The sequence below is a fragment of the Mobula hypostoma genome, chromosome 18 (genome assembly GCF_963921235.1).
Source record: "Mobula hypostoma chromosome 18, sMobHyp1.1, whole genome shotgun sequence".
Classification (NCBI taxonomy): Eukaryota; Metazoa; Chordata; class Chondrichthyes; order Myliobatiformes; family Myliobatidae; genus Mobula; species Mobula hypostoma.
In genome coordinates, this window is record NC_086114.1 from 52,081,078 (window position 1) to 52,101,349 (window position 20,272).

At 44.0% G+C, this 20,272-nt stretch overlaps 1 protein-coding gene across 1 annotated transcript in view; it reads right to left on the reverse strand.

Moving 5' to 3' along the window:
* LOC134358533 (semaphorin-7A-like) overlaps window positions 1-18,073 on the reverse strand; it is a 43,357-nt gene extending 25,284 nt beyond the window's left edge. Inside the window, exons 1-2 of the mRNA XM_063070861.1 lie at window positions 17,894-18,073; window positions 6,362-6,498 (exon numbers count right to left, since the gene is read on the reverse strand). Coding sequence (XP_062926931.1) covers window positions 6,362-6,498; window positions 17,894-17,981 — 225 coding nt within the window. The 5' untranslated portion in view covers window positions 17,982-18,073. The remainder of the gene's footprint in view (window positions 1-6,361; window positions 6,499-17,893) is intronic.
* Between the last annotated feature and the right edge of the window lie 2,199 nt (window positions 18,074-20,272).

Here is a 20,272-nt window from a genome sequence, read left to right on the forward strand (position 1 = left end):
GTCGTGGAAACAGTGAGCAAAACCCAGCAGAACCAGCCCTCGCCTTGCCTCTGGTCCCAACACCCTGACCTTTTCAATCTGGCCCAGCGCTTAATTTTTCCTAACATCGGGTCGTTCCTCACTCTCAGACCACTCTTGAGACCTGAACCCCGAACCTTGCCACCACTACGATTTGGCCTGTACTCCACCTTTCCAATTCGGCCCAACGTTTAAATGAATCAGATACTGGGTCATCACGATTCTGCTTTGACCTTGCCTCTGCTTACCTCGGCCATGCCTTTCCTGTGCCTCTGCCTCCGCTCGCGCCTCCACTGTCAGCGTTGCTCGCTATTAATAGTTTTCTTTGTTTTGTTTTCTGCTGCCATTAAGTAGTCGCAGGGCATCGGCAGTGCCATCTTAAACCAGAAGATGCCGGGGGAATATCAAAGCATCTTGCAGTAAAAGGCACAAACAGTATCAGGACCTCACTCTGCCAAACCACAGTGTTGTGAACCACCAGTTTTATCACACCAACTGGGTTGCACAGTGATACTGCTGTTCGAGTTGCTGCTGCACAGTTTCAGAAACTCAGGTTCAGTCCTGAGTCTGGTGTTGTCTACATGAAGGTTTTGTACGTTCTCCTGTTCTCCCTATGATCACATGGGTTTCCACCACATCCAAATGACTTGTGGTTGGCTGTTATTGCCCCATGGATCTGGGTGGCTTTGATAAAAATGTCATGAGAAAATAAGTCACAGGAACACTTTGTGAGAAATAAGGTAGCTCTGTGAACCTGCATCAACTTGGTGGGCTGGACTAACTTTCTCCTATAAGGAATTAGAACCATATGGATAGCGGAGATGGATGCAGGGCAAAGAAAACCAACGTTATGATAAGTCAATCATGACAATTTCTTTTGAAAATTTTCCTCTTCCTTCCATGCCATTATTGGTTACTTGTATGGAAATACCTTTATTGGATATATTCTGCTGTTTTTCTCTCCACTCCAGAGACATGAGACAGCAAGCACCATTCTATTATAGAAAGTAGTCAAAAAGCATTTGGACCTGCCTCCATCATTTCATCTGGCTATGCATTCCAGTTTATAAAAACTCACAGAAAAACATACTCATTCCTTTCCTTATATGCTTGGTCAAACTTCTCAACTCCATATCTCTGGTTATAGGCTCTATCCCTTTTGAGAGGATGATGAAGGTCCATAGTTATGCGGGCTGTTTTTCCTAAAATGTAGATAGATTCTGAGAAGAGGAGGCGATTTTGTGTGATGGACTGGGTGGGCTGCATTCGCAATTCTCCATGACATATGTGGACATTACCAGCAATACCAATAAGTTAGTACTTGGCCAATGGCCAGGTCATGGTGAGAATATTGAATAATAGTTATAGAAACGCCAATAGGAAAAAAGTAGCAGAAGCTTAGAATGTAAACAGATTATATTAAACTGGATCTGGTGTTTTGGTTAAGCTATTTATTCTACTTAACATAAGGGTATTGCTACTTACCAGAAATAGAACGAACAGGGTTTTGGTCTAAGTGTTGTCATAATATAGGAGTTCTACAGTTTTAATAATAAATCCAATGATTTTTATTGTCTGTTGGTTACCATGTCATGCAGCATCTTTAATTTGGAGGAAAAATGTCAACACAATTTAAAGACCATCTCCCAACACCCTAAACACATAATACCCATAGATTTAAGTGCCTTTTCCTGAACTATATTGTTCCAAATCTTGTTCACATCAGATAAATGCAATCTTTCATGAAAATAAAACTTCCAAAAGCACTAATGCTGTAAACCAACCAAACAAGCAATACTTTGAGACTGCCTAAATGAAACTTAAAGTGACTAAGTGGAAGGTTTAGATGATTCAGAATAATCTCATACAATTATAAAGGTTTCCTTTAATTCATCCTGCACTACATTAAATCTCTCTGAAAGCTGACAAAAGTTCAATTTACTAAAATCCATCTGAGCCCGTTTGTGCAATCCTCATTTTCAGCATCCATTCTCCACTCAGCTTCCTAGGTCTTTGTTCTTTGAAGCAGTAATGTATCTTTTCTCAAGCTCTCCAGTGAAACAATCTCCAGACTTGGAGTTTGGAAAAGGCAGAAAACTCCTCTTTTCTGCCTCACTTACAGTGGGTGGGGGGTGGGGGGTGGGTGGGTGGGTGGGTGGGGGGTTTATTACAAAGAACACTTTGAGTTTTGATACTGAGCTGCAATACGAAATACCATGTAGGTGTCTGGTCTCCCTACCCATAGAAGGATATGCATGCAGTAGAGAGATTATGTCAGTGGTTATTAATCCATCAGAGTTGTTGGGGGGTGGTGTTGTCACAGGACAAATAAACCAGGCCTGTGCACTCAAGTTCAGAACAATGCCAGTGATCTTACTGAAATGTACAAAATTATTACAGGACTTGTCCAGGATAGATCTAGGAATGATGTTTCTCCAGATTGGAGATACAGGAGACTGCAGATGTCGGAATCCTTCTACATCTGAGTGGCCAAGAACAGAGATGAGGACCTTCATTGCTGCCTTAAACACCAGCAGCAGAACTTAGACCACACTCCTTTATGCATCAAAACAAGTCTTACATTGAAACTAGCTTACAGTCAATTGAATTGAACTATTTATAAAACTGCATGAAGAAGGAAGAATTATTTTCCCAGATCAACAGTATGCTATTTTAGTTTATTGACACAATGGAATAATTTATGATGATCTTTTCATTTTTTTTTAAATTTTGTTTCAGTCTGGGTACAGCTGCTTGGGCGTTGGGTGAGTTGAAAGACCACTAAAGTTAACTACCAAATCCCACAGGATAGAACACCCAATTGTCACACCCTACAATGGAAACAGTTTACAATACCAGTCGCCCATTTATTTCAGGAGATAATTTAGTTGTCTACACCACGTCTCTGAAACAAATGCCAGTACTGCAATCTGTGCGGATTGGAAATAACATCTCCACCTTCTGATTTCAACACTGGCACACCACAGGAATGAGTGCTTCGCCCACTGCTCTACTCTCTCTACACCCATGACTGTGTGGCTAGGAATAGCTGAAATGCCATCTATAAATTTGCAGATGCTACAACCATCGTTGGTATAATTTCAGATGAAAGGGCGTACAGGAGTGAGATAGACTATATAGTTGAGTGGTGTCACTGCAATAACCTTGAGCAATGTCAGCAAGATCAAAGAGCTGATTATGGACTTTAGGAAGGGTAAAGGAGTGGGGAGAGAAGAGAGGGAGGGGGAGAGAGAGGGGGGGGAGAGAGGGGGGGGGGGGGAGAGAGGGGGAGAGAGAGGGGGAGAGGGGGGAGGGGGGAGAGGGGGGGGGGAGAGGGGGGAGAGGGGGAGAGAGGGGGGAGAGGGGGGGAGAGAGGGGGAGAGAGGGGGGAGAGAGGGGGAGAGAGGGGGAGAGAGGGGGAGAGAGGGGGGAGAGAGGGGGGGAGAGAGGGGGGGAGAGAGGGGGAAATTGCCTTATAAAGTCTCAACATTACATCCTTGCGTTTGTATTCTAAAAAGATGTGGCCTCATCTGCGGTATTGTGTGCAGCTTTGGGCTCCTTATGTTAGAAAGGACGTGTTGAAACTGGAGAAGGTTCAAAGGAGATTCACGAAAATGATTCCAGGATTAAACAGTTTGTCATATGAAAAGCGTTTGATGGTTCTGGGCCTGTATTCACTGGATTTTATAAGAATGAGGGTGACCTAATTGAATCCTGTTGAATGGTGAAAGGCCTTGATAGAGTGTGGAGAGAATGTTTCCTATGGTGGGAGAGTCTAAGACCAGAAGACACAGCCTCAAAATAGAGCAGAGATGAAGAGGAATTTCTTTCGCCAGAGTGCAGTGAATCTGTGGAATTCATTGCCACAGGCAGCTGTGAAGGCCAAGTTTTTATGTATATTTAAGGCACAGGTTGCTAGATTCTTGACTGGTCAGGGCATGAAGGGATATGGGGAGAAGGCAGTGTTTTCTTTGCCTCATCAACAGCTGATTCTGAAGTTTATAGTGTCACTTGACAGTAAGATGCAGAACTGAAGCGGCTTCTGGTGCTGTCTTTCCTGACGTTCAAAACACAAGACCTCTGTACACATTCTCATCAGAATACCTGACAGCCTCCAGAACCCAACTGCCTCTGAAATTTCATACACACAAAAATAACTGTTGCAAGCCCTGGGTCACTCTTCAGCATCTGGGTGGTTTCCAATGTCAAACCTGAACCTGTCTTTTGCCCATTTGTATCTTAACCTGAAGATACAAGGAATGCAGACAGCAGAATCCAGTCCTACAAGCAATCTGCTGCAAGAACTCAACAGGCTGATCTCAGCCCAAAACACTGACAATTTCCTTCCTCTTACAGATGCTGTTTGACATGCAGTTCCTCCAGTAGACTGTTGTTCCTTCACCTCTGTTGTAGTCCTGACAAACCCCTCAGGGTTAATACTCACACTCCCTACAAAAACCCAGCATTTAGAAAGATTTGGGGGTCGCCCGTGTCGTGTAGTTAATATTTTAGTAATATCTGAATAAAACTGTTAATGAAGTATCCTTTGTTCTTTAAATAATTCATTATGGGTTATATGTAAAAGTACGTGAATTGCATACATTATCATGCCACCATATCGGCACGCCTTGCTTAAAGCGAAAATGAAACAAAGACATGCACTCTGAAAGCTCCCTGTGTTTTTCTTTCTGTTAGTTTTAAGTTTCAGAGTTACAAGACATGACAAACTGGTTCTTCACCATTTGGATATCCTGACATTCGGTTCCATCATCGTGTTGACAGTAAATTTGTCTTTGAACATCAGCATTGAACACAAAAGTGGGACACAGGTTACACTCCTTCTCATTTCTAACAGGACAGAATAGATGGATAATATGTTTTGCTTCATTCTTCCGATGCAATTCTTTCTGTAAACACTCCCAATTACCCAGGAGCCTGGCAGACCATTCTTGGAATATCGAGGACAGGTCTATTCTCACCACCTAAGAGAGGGTGCACTTGCTTGTTATAGTAGTGTGGCAAGAGTTCATTGGATTGACTGCTGGGCTGCGGGTGGGCTGGGGGCTTTGTTATGACAGGAGAAACAAAGCAGAATGAGATGGCCCTTCAATCTTCCGAGTTAAGAAGAACGAGAGGTGGTTTCATTGAAATGTACAGAATTCCAATGGGATTTACCCGGGGTAGACAAGGGGATGACATTTCTCCTGGCTGGTGCCTGTCAGTTTTTGTTTAGTTTTCCACAAAATTCTATTGTATTTTCCTGTAAATTCTTGCAAAAAAATGAATCTCAAGTATATGTTAACATACACAAGTTCAAATAATATATTTCCTTTGAACTTTGAACCAGGGGTCACCGATCCAACATAGGATGGTGGAATACCAAGAAGAAATTCTTCACCCAGAAGATCCTGAACCTTTGAGATTCTTGACCTATGGAGGCTGTGAACTCTGAATATATTCAAGAGTGAGACTGATAGATCCTTAAGGGAATCAAGTGGTACAGAGATAGTGCAGGAAAGTGCTGCTGAGATAAAAGGTCAGCCATGGTCTTACTGAATGGCAAGGCAGGTCTGATGAGCTGAAGGGCCTCTTCTTAAATCTGGTTGTTATGTTTTATGCTCGTTATGCTTACAGAAACGTGCTTTCTTAATGTGGCCTTACTCACATCACACACACCTTTGAGAATTTCCTCAGAGATACCATGGAGGTGGCAGGGTAGCGTGGCAGTCAGCGTAAAAATATTTCAGCACCAATGACCCGGGTTCAATTCCCACCGCTGTCTGTAAAGAGCTTGTATGTTCTCCCTGTTACCACGTGGGTTTCCTCTGGGTGCCCGGCTTCCTCCCACTTCCAAAGAGGAAGCTAGTACACCCATCGGTCACATGGGTGTAATTGGGTGGTGAGGGCTCAGTGAGCCAGGAGGACCCGTTACCCTGCTGACAAATGATATTGCCTTTATATTCAGCTAAACAAAACAAAAACAAAAATACGCAAGTTCTGTGCAAACCTTAAAGAATATTTCCCTGCTGAATCAGTGGGAATGCACATTGGTTACTATTTTGCTAATTCGACATCTGTGAAAATCCAAGATAAATCCCTGCCATTAATATCCATTATTTAACTCCCTCCAATAAAATCAGATTCTTGGGCATGCTATCCGACCCCAGAAATGTGGAAGAACGATGGATCATAAAACAACGCTGACAAAACAGATGTAATACCACACTTCAAAACTGGAGTGCAGAGTGTGGCAGTCTCCTACTATGGGCATCAATGAATAATGAGACCAGTTCTTGGTATCTCAGAGCATCAACAAATCCAGGAGCAATTGATTCTACCCTACCGTTTCTGGTGTGGGAGAGACATCAAAGTTTATCCGATGAAGGACTCCATTTCCACCAATGTAAACAGTGCTTCCCTCGCGGAGAGTGGTGGGAAACTTTTCAGCTTGCCTAAGCACAGCCCGGTCTTTAATTTCAGCTGTAGGGATACAGAGGAGCAAGATGTTAATACTTTAAAATATTTTCAACTGGCATAGGAACAACAAAGCAACATTTGAAAGAAACATCAATCACAGTACTTACAAACCAAGAATTGGATTTGCTAAGACAACTCCATTTTTCATGATATTGTCACTGGAAACATCCCAGCTCCAGAGAATCAGATAGTTAGTCAGTTACTGCCTGTTACACCACTGGCATTTAGGACAGCAATGTAACTCCTCCATGAGAATCACATCACACTGTCATACTGAAAGTAAATCAGTGTTGCAGGCCATGTTACTATCTACTGAGAACCCCTGAACAGAGTACTTCCACAAAACAATCAGGTGCAGAAGTTCTGATAAAACATCAGCACCCTGAAACACTGACTGACTCAGCTCTCCTCTCCATAGATGCTGACTGACTAGCAGGGTATTTTGAGTACATGATATTTTATTTTAGGTTCCAAGCATCCTGAGTAATTTTGGATGTATGGAACAAAGTTTTATTTGGAGCGTGGCATACCATGCAACATTCACAATCCTCAAGTTCATTTTGATGCACTTCCACCAATCAAATGAATTGTATTCATTGTGTTACCTTCTCGCAGCTACCAATCAGCAGGAGGTACAGAACTCTGAAGTCCCACATCACTAAGTTCAAGACTGGCTTGAATCATTCAGCTCTTGAACCAACCGACACAACTCTAATCATCACAGTTTCGTGACATATGTTTACTTTTCACTAAGATATACTTTTATTTGTTTCAATTGTGTTATTTCTTGTAATACTTGTGTATAATTTAAGTTTTTCCTGTGAATGCTGCTTATTTGATGCTGCTGCAAGTGATTTTTTATATAACACATACAATACTGTGCAAAAGTCTTAGGCACATATACGGTATATAGCTAGGGTGCCTAAGACTTTTGTGGAGTTCTGTAGTAATTTTATGTATTGCACTATACTGCTACCACATAAAAAAAAACATTTCATTACATAATGATGACATACCTGATTCCGATATGGGTTTCTATTGCGGACAGAGTAGGGAGAGGGGAAGAGAGAAGGGAGGGAGTGGAAAGCACCAGAGGGATATTCTGTAATGATCAATAAACCGATTGCTTGGAATCAAATGACCTTGTCTGGTGTCTCAGGGCTGGGCGTATCTGTGCCCATGCTACTCCCTCCCCATCCCCTGCCCTGGGCACTCCTTCTCTGCCACCTGTCCCACAGCCCTCCCGAGGTGCTCCACCCACACCATTCCCAACATCCTTTGCTCCGGCCAGATTTACAAACTCGCTCTCCACTCCACAGTGACAAGTACAGTACTGTGCAAATGACAATGCACTTGACTTTGACAAAAGAAAACAGCAGTAGTCCTACAAGTCCTTAAGCTTGCTCTGCTGTTCAATAAGATCATAGCTGATATGAATCCAGCCTTAACTCCACATTCCCACCTGCTGTCCATAAACCTTGCCTCCCGCGCAATGCAAAAACCAGTCTACCTCAGCTTCCAACATGCATGCCCCCTCAAAGTACATATGTTCCACATCTGCTGTCAAGGACTCTTTGGGTTCCATATGTAGAGTTTGCTTCATTAGTGTATATAGCACGCCTCTCTCTGTGCAAGGGAATACACTGTAGCAAAGCACCCATTATCCATTTTGCCCTGCTTTTCCAACCCATGAATGCAAGTCTTCACTTGTCATAGGTCTCTGGGATAGAGTATTCCAGAGATAGGCAATCCTCTAAGAGAAGAAATTCCTCCCCACCTTCACACATGCTGCCACAATGCCACATAGTTCTGAAGGGAAAACATCCTGGCAGCATTCCTCCTGTCAAAAGCCTCACAGCCTTCTTAGTTTCAACAGTTTCACATACACTCGTGAAACAAATAAAGTGCAAGTTTGTAGTTTTCTGCTGCTGTATCCCATTCACTTCAAGATTCAACGTGTTGTGCATTCAGAGATGCTTTTCTGAACACCACTGCTGCAATACGTGATTATTTGAGTTACTGGCTCCTTCTTGTCAGCTTGAAATAGTCTCTTTACTCTCCCCTGACCTGTTTCATTAACAAGGTATTTTTGCACACAAATCTGTCATTCACTGGATTGTTTGTTGTTTTGCACCATTCTCTTTAAACTATAGAGACTGTTGTTTGTGAAAAGCACAGGAGATCAGCAGTTTCTGAGATATGCAAAGCACCCGGACCCTAACAAACATCTTTCTACGGTCAAAATCAATTAGATATCATTTCTTCCACACTTCGATGTTTGCTCTGAACAACAACTGAATCTCTTGACCATGTCCGCATGCTTTAATGCACTGAGTTGCTGCCACATGATTGGCTGATCAAATATTTGCATTAACGAGCTAGTGCCCAGGTATACCTAATAAAGTGGCCACCCCGTTTACCCTTAAAACAGAATGAGTTTGGGATCAAACTGTTCAATCTTTCGGAAAAGTAGCTGATCAACTTTCCATGATCATCTCCCATCGCCTCTTAAATAACTACATGAAGAACTCCAAATGTAATGTCACCTCTTTACACTTGAAGTCCATGCCCTTGCGAGAAAGGCTGACATGCACTTGCATGTGATTTGCTTGTGCTTACAAACACTCAGCAATCTATCCCACACTGGAGGGGAGTGTCAGCAATCTATCCCACACTGGAGGGGAGTGTCAGCAATCTATCCCACACTGGAGGGGAGTGTCAGTAATCTATCCCACACTGGAGGGGAGTGTCAGCAATCTATCCCACACTGGAGGGGAGTGTCAGCAATCTATCCCACACTGGAGGGGAGTGTCAGCAATCTATCCCACACTGGAGGGGAGTGTCAGCAATCTATCCCACACTGGAGGGGAGTGTCAGCAATCTATCCCACACTGGAGGGGAGTGCAGGTCACAAGATCATTCACTCATTTTAATGTACCGGTTAACATGAATGACCAACGAGCTGATGTGAAAGAGTATCAGCACACCACTTTATTACCGCCTGGAACATTTGTGAAGTTCCTGCACAATGCACTAAAGAAAATGATGCTATGCAGTTAGAAATGGACCAAACCCAGACAGAAAAAAAAAATACTGCATCTAGTTCCGAGCTTCCTAGTACCTGCAGGCAATTTATCAAAGGGGATTGATCTACATCTAACATATCTCTTGCTGGACGGAAAAGGAATAGAGCAACAAATACTGCTACGTTATGGAAGGGCAACCAAAGCTAGGCTCAATGTCTACTTCTTATTCTTTCCCAGAGAAGGAAATTAGCCTGGTGAGAGGCTGGCTTTGTAGACTGTTCCAATGTGAATGTATTCATGGGCTAACCGTAGTGTTACATTATATCAATTGCAACATTTAAGAGAAGTTTAGATAGGTGCATGGATGACAGAAGTATGCAGGGCTATGGTCCAGATGCAAGATGAGACTAGGGAGAAAACCAAGCCAGCATGAGTAGGTGGGTTGAAGGGCCTTTTTATGGGCTGTCGTGATCTACACTCACTTTATTAGGTACACCTGCCATTAATACAAACATGTAATCAGCCAATCATGCAGCTACAACTCAATGCATTAATGCATGCAGACATGCCCAAGAAGTTTGATTGATGTTCCAACCAAACATCAGAATGGAGAAGAGATGTTATCTAAATGACTTTCTCTGTAGAAGGTAGTTGGTGCCAGATGGGATGGTTTGAGTCTCTCAAAAACTTCTGAACTCCTGGGATTTTCACCCATAACAGTCTCTAGAGTTTACAGTGAATGGTGGGGGAAAAATAAATCCAATGAGTGGTAGTTCTGTGGGTGAAAACACCTTGTTAATAAGAGAGATCAGAGAAGGATGGCCAGACTGGTTCAAGCTGACAGGAAGGTGATAGTAAATCTAATAACCATGCATTACAACAGTGGTGTGCAGAAGAGCATCTCTGAACACACAACACGTTGGATCTTGAAGTGGATGGCCAGAACATGCACTCAGGAGGTGGTACCTAATAAAGTGGCCACTTAGTGTATGACTCCATTATCGTATTGCAGCTCACAGAGACTTAATTGCAAACAGTAAAGAGAATCATGAGGGGAAATCTCTTTTTTTTTAAAAAAAAAAGCCTCCTCTTGCCTATCTTCTTCACCAGCTTGTCGTAACTCCCTTCATCTTTCAAAACTCCCCCCATCATTGCCACAGCCTTCCACAAAGCAACATCAGAGTATGGTAACTGCTTGTGTTGCACGCATGTCCCTTCCACATGTTGGGCACGTGGCCAAGTGGTTAAGGCGTTCGTCTAGTGATCTCAAGGTCGCTAGTTCAAACCTCAGCTGTGGCAGCATGTTTGTGCCCTTGAGCAAGACACTTAATCACACATTGCTGTAGTGTCTGTGCAAGGAGTGGCGCCCCACACAGACTCTAATCTGCGCCTTGTAAGGCATGAAAATGCCCGACGCAGGCCTCTCATGGTCTGAGTCGACGTTCCCCCCCCCCTTCCATCACAGTTGTCATGGCAAACTCTTGCAGTGATGGAAAGAGAGATCTGCTGAGCTTGAGACACTGAAGCCTTGTACTCAGACACAAAACACTGTACTGGAACCTACTGGATGGAGTTGGCAATGTTTATGGACCTTTTGAAAGCAATGTAAAACACTGAGTTTAAGACATTAAAATTTCAGAAAGGAGAAATCGGGACTCTGTTGCATGAAAACCCCAATTTTCAATGCACAATTATTTTGGAAAAATTATGAAGAATAAAAGATCTACAGTGACCCTTTAAATCTTCGTATTTCAAGTGTAAATCTAACTCCCCTTTCTCTTGAATCTGCTTCATCATGTCACTGCAGAAAATCACCATCCATCACCTGAGAATTTTCTCAAACAAATCTTAAATGTCGCTATTGGCCATTCTTTACTGTCGTCATCACAACACTCTTATTGACGCAACTGCTCTTTTAATAACACAGCTTAATCATTTAGCTCAATCATTAACCTCCCAGCAATCCTGATTACCAGCTATAAAAATCTTCCCTCCCACTTTGGTGCTTGATTAAAAATAAAAAGGTCACAAATAAGTGAATGAATACATCAAGATGGCAAATCGTATCTCATCCCAGTCCCAAAAACTGCACAGCACAATTTTTTTGTAAGCAGAGAGGACTCTTGGGACAGCTAAATGTTGATGCAGCCCAACTCGGTAGTCAGGGTAATTATTTTCCCGATGGCCACAGGAACGTTATAAGCAGATATTATTAAGGTAAGACAACATTGCACTGAATTTTGTGTTTCTATTAAACACATTAAGTTACATTAATAAAGGTGCCTAGTTTATTTAGTACAGAGCAACACACACACAAAATGCATGGTGGACCCTGCCATCAAATTTACTTGGTCAATTTCCGATACCTCTCTCCCGTTTCTTGATCAATCTGTCTCCATCTCTGAAGACAGTCTATCTACTAATATCCTCTATAATCCCCCTGACTCTCACAGTTAACTGGACTATGCCACCTCCCACCCTGTCACTTGGAAAATGATACCACCTTCTCTCAGTTCCTCCATCTCTGCCACATCTCCTCTCAGAATGAGGCTTTTCATTCCAGAACAACTGAGATGTCCTCCTTCTTCAAAGAAAGGGGTTTCCGTTTCCCCTTCGATGTAGCCCTCATCCGCATCTCTTCTATTTCATGCACATCTGCCCTCACCCCACCCTCTCGCCAAGGATAGGGTTCCTCTTATCCTCACCTGCCACCCCACTAGCCTCCGCATCCAGCACATAATTCTCCGTTACCTCTGCCATCTCCAACGGGATCCCACCACCAAGCACATCTTACCCTCCCCACCACTTTCTACAGAGAATGCTCCCTACGTGACACCCTCGTCCAGTCATCCCTCCCCATTGATCTCCCTCCTGGTATTTATCCTTAATAGCAGAACAGGGCCACACCTACCCCTACACCTCCTCCTTCACTACTATTTAGAGCCCCAAACAGTCTTTCCAGGTGAGGCGACACCTCACCTGTGAATCTTTTGGGGTCATCTACTGTACCCGGTGCTCCCGATGTGGCCTCCTGTATATTGGTGAGACCCAGTGCAGATTGGAAAACAGCTCTGTGAGGCACCTTCACTCCACCAACCACAAAAAGTGTGATCTCCTGGTGGCTACCTATTTCAAATCTACTTCCATTCCCATTCTGACATATCAGTCCATGGCCAGCTCTGCTGCCACAATGAGACCACACTCGGGTTGGAGGAGCACCTTATATTCCATCTGGGTAGCTGCCAACCTGATGGCATGAACATCAATATCTCAAACTTCTAGTAATTGCCCCCTCCCCACCACTCCCATTTCCCTCTCTCACCTCATCTCCTTACCTGCCCATCACCTCCCTCTGATGCTCCCCCCTCTTCCCCTTCTTCTATGGTCTTCTGTCCTCTCCTATCAGATTTTCCCTTCTCCAGGCCTTTATCTCTCTCACCAATCAACTTCCCAGCTCTTTACTTCACCCCTCCCCATCTCCCAGTTTCACTTATCATCTGCCACCTTGTACTTCTTCCTCCCCACTGCCCACCTTCTTAGCCTGACCCCTTTCCCCTTTCCAGTCCTTAAGAAGAATCTATAACATGGGCCCCAAGATCCCTCTTTCCTCCATTCTGGACAGAAAAGTAGAGATTGGATATTCAATGATAATTAAGTAAAAACAAGAAGTGCACGGGTAGATAGGTTCATCTTGCATTGCACCATGTCCACGTCATATACTGTTTACATTAACGAAAGGAAGAAAAATCCACTATTACTGTGCCGATAGATTACCTGTCGAGGAGTGAGTCAGTCAGGTTTGAAAGTGGAGAGAGAATTTTTTTTCAAGACTAAATCATGGGACAGCGGGTTTGGAAGGAAAAGTGGTGTAGCTGTTGGCATGTCAAGTGCATAAATATTGGAACTGAAAGGAAAAGCAGAGCAACAAATTAAAAAGAAATGAATCTGTAAGTGATTTACAAGCAGCCAATCAAAGTGAAAGAGATTGTTTAAACATTGACTGAAACGTTGACTGATCGTTTCCATGGATGCTGCCCGACCTGCTGAGTTCCCCCAGCGTGTTGTGAGTGCTGCTTTGACCCCAGAGTCTGCAGAGTATTTTGTGTTTAAACAGTTGGTTTTCTTGCAAGGGGATGGTGCTGGGGAGGAATACTTGAGCCAAAGAACTGGCAGGTCAAGGTAAGAGGAGGGAGAAAGGTATGACATTGCAAGTGGTAGAAGGAACTTGAGGGCTGTACACCTCTGTGAAACCCTGCTGAAGCCAAACTGCTTAAGTGACACTATAATGCGATATATCACGACATGTCAGAAGCCTGGCGGGGATTGATCACCACCGTCTCAGCTTCTTCATGGTTCCATCATGGCGCAGTATGGCAATTAGAATGCATAGGAACCCAAGAAGATGCTGGAAGTAGTGGATTCAGCCCAATACATCATGGGCATATCCCTCCCCACCATGAGGCACTGCCTCAGGTAGGCGACGTCTATCATCAAAGATCCCGGCCACCTTCTCATACAGTCAAGGAAAGGAGCTACGGAAGCTGAAGTCCCACACCACCTGTTTCAAAAACACCTACTTCCCCTCATCTCCTGTATTTAGTTCATTAACCAACCTGCACAACCCCGACCACTACAGCAACACTATGACCACTTGAGTTCCGATGAAGGGTCTCAGCCCGAAACGACAACAATTGATTCCCCTCCATAGATGCTGCTTGACCTTCTGCGTTCCACCAGCACTGTGAGCGCGTTGCACTCTGATCACTCTGCTTCTCTTTTGTTCTAATTGTGTTTTTCTTGTATAATTTATGTTTAATTTGCCTTTTTCTTGAGAAAACTGCTTACCCAATGTCATGTGCCTGTGACACTGCTGAAAGCAAGTTTTATTATTGCACCCTGTGCATACATGTACCCACAAGAAACTTGAATTGGACTTCGACTTTCCGTGATTCAGCTGTCTTACAACAATGATATGTTTTTGTTCTAGATGGAACTTATTGGAGTTGAGGAGTTTTGCATCGCTACAATACAGATAACAGAAATCAGTAGATGCAAGGACACATAATCCACAGTTCTGGGCTATTTTCAGCATTCCAGTTCCATGCTGGTGACCTTTTGATGCAAAGGACAGGCAGCCAGCCCATTAGAATGGTTCAGTATCGCGTGATTTCACCTGCAATTCCAGTGTCTCTCAGTTCTGGTCAGACAGACAGTTGCAGATCCACAAACAACATTCCAGCTCCATAACATTTCCTCATTCCACTTAAATAGGATCCAGACAGGTGAATTGAGCTCATATCCTCTAAACTGTCACATCTCAGCTTGTAACCTGCCTGTCTAATCTATCCTGAATGATCACCAGATGGTAAAGTCCATTCTAATCAGATTACCTGAAGATAATCACAGGTTAACTGGAACAGAAGCACACAACATTACAAATCTTCTCTGAAGAGAAACAATGAACACAGAGAACAAAGCTATTTAATTTGGCTATAGTATCCTTGTTTATAACAAGAGATGATTGTGGAAATCAATGTTATTTCATTTGTTACAGCTCTACAGAAACACTGAGATAGGCCAAAACAGGAGCAGTAAAATCTCGCAGAATACTGCAATCCTCTCAGTACTGTATTCATAATCAGTATCAGGTTTAATATAACCGGTATATGTCATGAAATTTGTGAACCGTTCAGCAGCGGTACAATGCCAAGGAAAGAGCTTATGAGGTAGAAAAGTGAGTAGGAAGTTGGATGATTAGGAAGCTTTTAAAATCCAAAAAAGGCAACTAAAAAAGCTATAAGAAGAGAAAAGATGAGTGGGGCCACAATAGCCGATAATATAAGGCAGGACACTAATTTTTTCATTTATATAAATAATAAAAGGGAGGTGGGAGTTGATATTGGACCACTGGAAAATGATGCTGGTGAGATAGTGATGGGGTCAAAGAAATGGCAGATGAATGCAATAAGTACTCTGCTTCAGTCTTTACTGTGAAGGACACTAGTCACACGCTTGAGGTTCGTGAATGTTAGGGAGAGGAATATGAGTGCCATTGCTATTACAAAGGAAAACATTCAAGGCAAACTGAAAGGTCTTAAGGTGCGCAAGTCACCTGGACCAGATGGACTACATCCCAGAGTCCTGAAAAAGGTTGCTGAAGACATAATGGAATCATTGGTGATGATCTTTTAAGAGTCAGTTGATTCTGGCATGGTCCCGGAGGAATGGAAAATTGCAAATAATACCACTCTTTAAGAAGGGAGGAAGACAAAAGAGAGGAAATTATAGGCAAGTTAGCCTAACTTCAGTGGTTGGGAAAGTGTTGGAGCCCATTATTAAGGATGAGGTTTTGGGGTACTTGGAGACTAATGATAAAATAAATAAAAGTCAGCATAGTTTCTGTAATGGGAAATCTTGCCTGACGAAACTGTTGAGAATTCTTCAAGACAGTAACAAGCAGGTTGGATAAAGGAGAGGCAGTGGATGTCATTTACTTAGATTTTCAATAGGTACATTTAATGTCAGAGAAATGTATGCAATATACAGAACGCATTTGAAAAGGTGCCTCACATGAGGCTGCTTAACAAGATAAAATCCTATGGTGTTACAGGAAATATACTGGCATGGACGGAAGAACAGTTCACAGACAGGAGGCACCAAGTGGAAATATTGAGGGTCTGTTCTGGTCAGCTGCCAGTGACTAGTGGAGTTCCTCAGGGATCAGTATGGGACCACTACTTTTCACATTGTTTGTCAATGATTCAGATTGTAGAATTGATGGCTTTGTGGCAAAGATTGTGGATGATACAAAGATAGGTGGAGGGGTAGGTAGTGCTGAGGAAGCAATGCGATTGCAGCAGGACTTACACAAATTGGAAGAATAGGCAAAAAAGTGGCAGATGGAATACAGTGTTGGGAAATGTATGATAATGCATTTTGGTAAAAGGAACAATAGTGCAGACTATTATCTAAAAGGGGAAAAGGTTCAAACATCAGAGATGCAGAGAGACTTAAGAGTCCTCGTGCAAGACTCCCAGAAGGTTAATTCACAGGTTGAGTCTGTGGTGTAGAAGACAAATGGAATGTTGGCATTTATTTCAAGGGGAATAGAATATAAAAACAAGAAGATAATGCTGAAGCTTTATAAGACACTAGTCAGGCTGCATTTGGAGTATTATCAATAGTTTTGGGCCCCTTATCTCAGAAAATATGTATTGTCATTGGAGAGAGTCGAGAGGAGGTTCACGAGGATGATTCTCGGAATGAAAGGGTTAACATATGAGGAGTGTTTGGCAGCTTTGGGCCTGTACTCAATGAAGTTTAGAAGAATGCGGGGGGAATCTCACTGAAAACTACCAAATGTTGAAAGGACCAGATGAGGTGGATGTGGAGAAGATGTTTCCTCTGGTGGGGGTATCCAGAAATAGAAGGTACAGCCTCAAAATTGAGGGGCAACCTTTTAGAGGGCAGGTGTATGGGGTTGAATGGGATCTGGGATCAGCCATGATGAAATGTCAGAGCAGACTCGATGGGCTGAATGGCCAATTTCTGCTCCTATGTCTTATGCTCTTATAATGCAATACATAATAAGAGAAAAACTGTGAATTATAGTACTTATATGTAAAATAGTTACATATATAGGGGAAGAATCTACTTGAATTGTCGAGTGTGTGCCCTCAGGTTTCTGTACCCCTTCCTAATGGTAGCAATGAGAAGAGGGAGATAGGGTCCTTAATGATGGACACCGCCTTTTTGAGGCATCGCTCCATGAAGATGTTCTGAATACTGCAGACGCTGGTGCTCCTAATAGAGCTCAGAAGAACTCCCTTGTACCCAGAGTACAGTAAAGCTCCGATATATATTCAGTGTTGGAATAACGCCGAGTCCACACCAGTTGAAGAGAGCTCTTGACCTTAATCCTCACTTGCCTTAATCACCTTATCGTCTAGCTGCCCTCTCTTATTTTGCTCTGTTATTTTTCCCCTTATACTACCCAAACGGGATGAAATTATGCGGATTGCGTACAAATTTAAGTTTTTCGCAATACCGCAATGCATGTGACAATAAAAAATAGCCAAAAAAGACGCAGATACTGATCAAGAGAGTCTCAAATCATTAGATATTGAAAATATAGGACAGAAATACTGAATGGCAAATACAGGTAAAGACACAATTTATATTTAGGGCTATAGAGCAATATCGAGTTTAAATGTTAATCTACAGGTTAATAGACGCAGATGGAAGAAGAGACATGGTTACATCGCAACCAGGTCAGGCTGGACAGCCGATCGGACAAGACTGGTGAACTGATACCGACACCCAGAACCGGCTCCCACCCGCGGGACACCGAATCCACGGCCCCGTCCACTCACCGCTCAGGTCCAGCTTGAGCCGAGGCACCCACGAATTACCCACGACCGGACTCACAAAAAGGAGGAGAACGAACAGCTGAGTAATCATATTTACAGGGATATAGTGGTGACCGACACCACTACTAAGGAACAGCGCACAGTGTTGGGCAAGAGCGCTGGTACAAGACACATTATATTCCAGCTGTGTGGCTCCGCCTGCCGCGTGGGGGTGGGGGAGGGCGGGCGCAATGCAGACTGTCAGGCTATTTAGAAACAAATACACATCAAAGTTGCTGGTGAACGCAGCAGGCCAGGCAGCATCTGTAGGAACAGGCGCAGTTGACGTTTCAGGCCGAGACCCTTCGTCAGGACTAACTGAAGGAAGAGTTAGTAAGAGATTTGAAAGTGGGAGGGGGAGGGGGAGATCCAAAGTGATAGGAGAAGACAGGAGGGGGAGGGATGGAGCCAAGAGCTGGACAGGTGATTGGCAAAAGGGATATGAGAGGATCATGGGACAGGAGGTCTGGGGAGAAGGAAAAGGGGGGGTAAAAACCCAGAGGTTGGGCAAGGGGTATAGTCAGAGGGACAGAGGGAGAAAAAGGAGAGAGAGAGAGAATGTGTGTATATAAATAAATAACGGATGGGGTACGAGGGGGAGGTGGGGCATTAGTGGAAGTTTGAGAAGTCAATGTTCATGCCATCAGGTTGGAGGCTACCCAGACAGAATATAAGGTGTTGTTCCTCCAACCTGAGTGTGGCTTCATCTTTACAGTAGAGGAGGCCGTGGACAGACATATCACAACGGGAATGGGACGTGGAATTAAAATGTGTGGCCACTGGGAGATCCTGCTTTCTCTGGTGGACAGAGCGTAGGTGTTCAGCGAAACGATCTCCCAGTCTGCATTGGGTCTCGCCAATATATAGAAGGCCACATCGGGAGCACCGGATGCAGTATATCACCCCAGTTGACTCACAGGTGAAGTGTTGCCTCACCTGGAAGGACTGTTTGGGGCCCTGAATGGTGGTAAGGGAGGAAGTGTAAGGACATGTGTAGCACTTGTTCCGCTTACAAGGATAAGTGCCAGGAGGGAGATCAGTGGGGAGGGATGGGGGGACGAGTGGACAAGGGAGTCGCGTAGGGAGCGATCCCTGCGAAAAGCGGAGGGGGGGAGGGAAAGATGTGCTTGGTGGTGGGATCCCGTTGGAGGTGGCGGAAGTTATGGAGAATAATATGTTGGACCTGGAGGCTGGTGGGGTGGTAGGTGAGGACCAGGGAAACCCTATTCCTAGTGGGGTAGCGGAAGGATGGAGTGAGAGCAGATGTGCGTGAAATGGGGGAGATGCGTTTGAGAGCAGAGTTGATGGTGGAGGAAGGGAAGCCCCTTTCTTTAAAAAAGGAGGATATCTCCCTCGTCCTGGTATGAAAAGCCTCATCCTGAGAGCAGATGCGGCGGAGACGGTGGAATTGCGAGAAGGGGATGGCATTTTTGCAAGAGACAGGGTGAGAAGAGGAATAGTCCAGATAGCTGTGAGAGTCAGTAGGCTTATAGTAGACATCAGTGGATAAGCTGTCTCCAGAGACAGAGACAGAAAGATCTTGAAAGGGGAGGGAGGTGTGGGAAATGGACCAGGTAGACTTGAGGGCAGGGTGAAAGTTGGAGGCAAAGTTAATGAAGTCAACGAGCTCAGCATGCGTGTAGGAAGCAGCGACAATGCAGTCGTTGATGTAGTGAAGGAAAAGTGGGGGACAGATACCAGAATAGATTTGGAACATAGATTGTTCCACAAAGCCAACAAAAAGGCAGGCATAGCTATGACCCATACGGGTGCCCATGGCTACACCGTTAGTTTGGAGGAAGTGGGAGGAGCCAAAGGAGAAATTACTAAGAGTAAGGACTAATTCCGCTAGATGGAGCAGAGTGGTGGTAGAGGGGAACTGATTAGGTCTGGAATCCAAAAAGAAGCGGAGAGCTTTGAGACCTTCCTGATTGGGGATTGAAGTATATAGGGACTGGACATCCATGGTGAAAATAAAGTTGTGGGGGCCAGGGAACTTAAAATTATTGAAAAGTTTAAGAGCGTGAGAAGTGTTACGAACATAGGTAGGAAGGGATTGAACAAGTGGGGATAAAACCGTGTCGAGGTATGCAGAAACGAGTTCGGTGGGGCAGGAGCAAGCTGAGACAATAGGTCTGCCAGGACAGGCAAGTTTGTGGATCCTGGGTAGGAGGTAGAAACGGGAAGTGCGAGGTGTGGGAACTATAACGTTGGTAGCAGTGGATGGGAGATCCCCTGAGTGGATAAAGTCGGTGATGGTGTGGGAGACAATGGCCTGGTGCTCCTTAGTGGGGTCACAATCGAGGGGTAAATAAGAGGAGGTATCCGCGAGTTGTCGCTGTG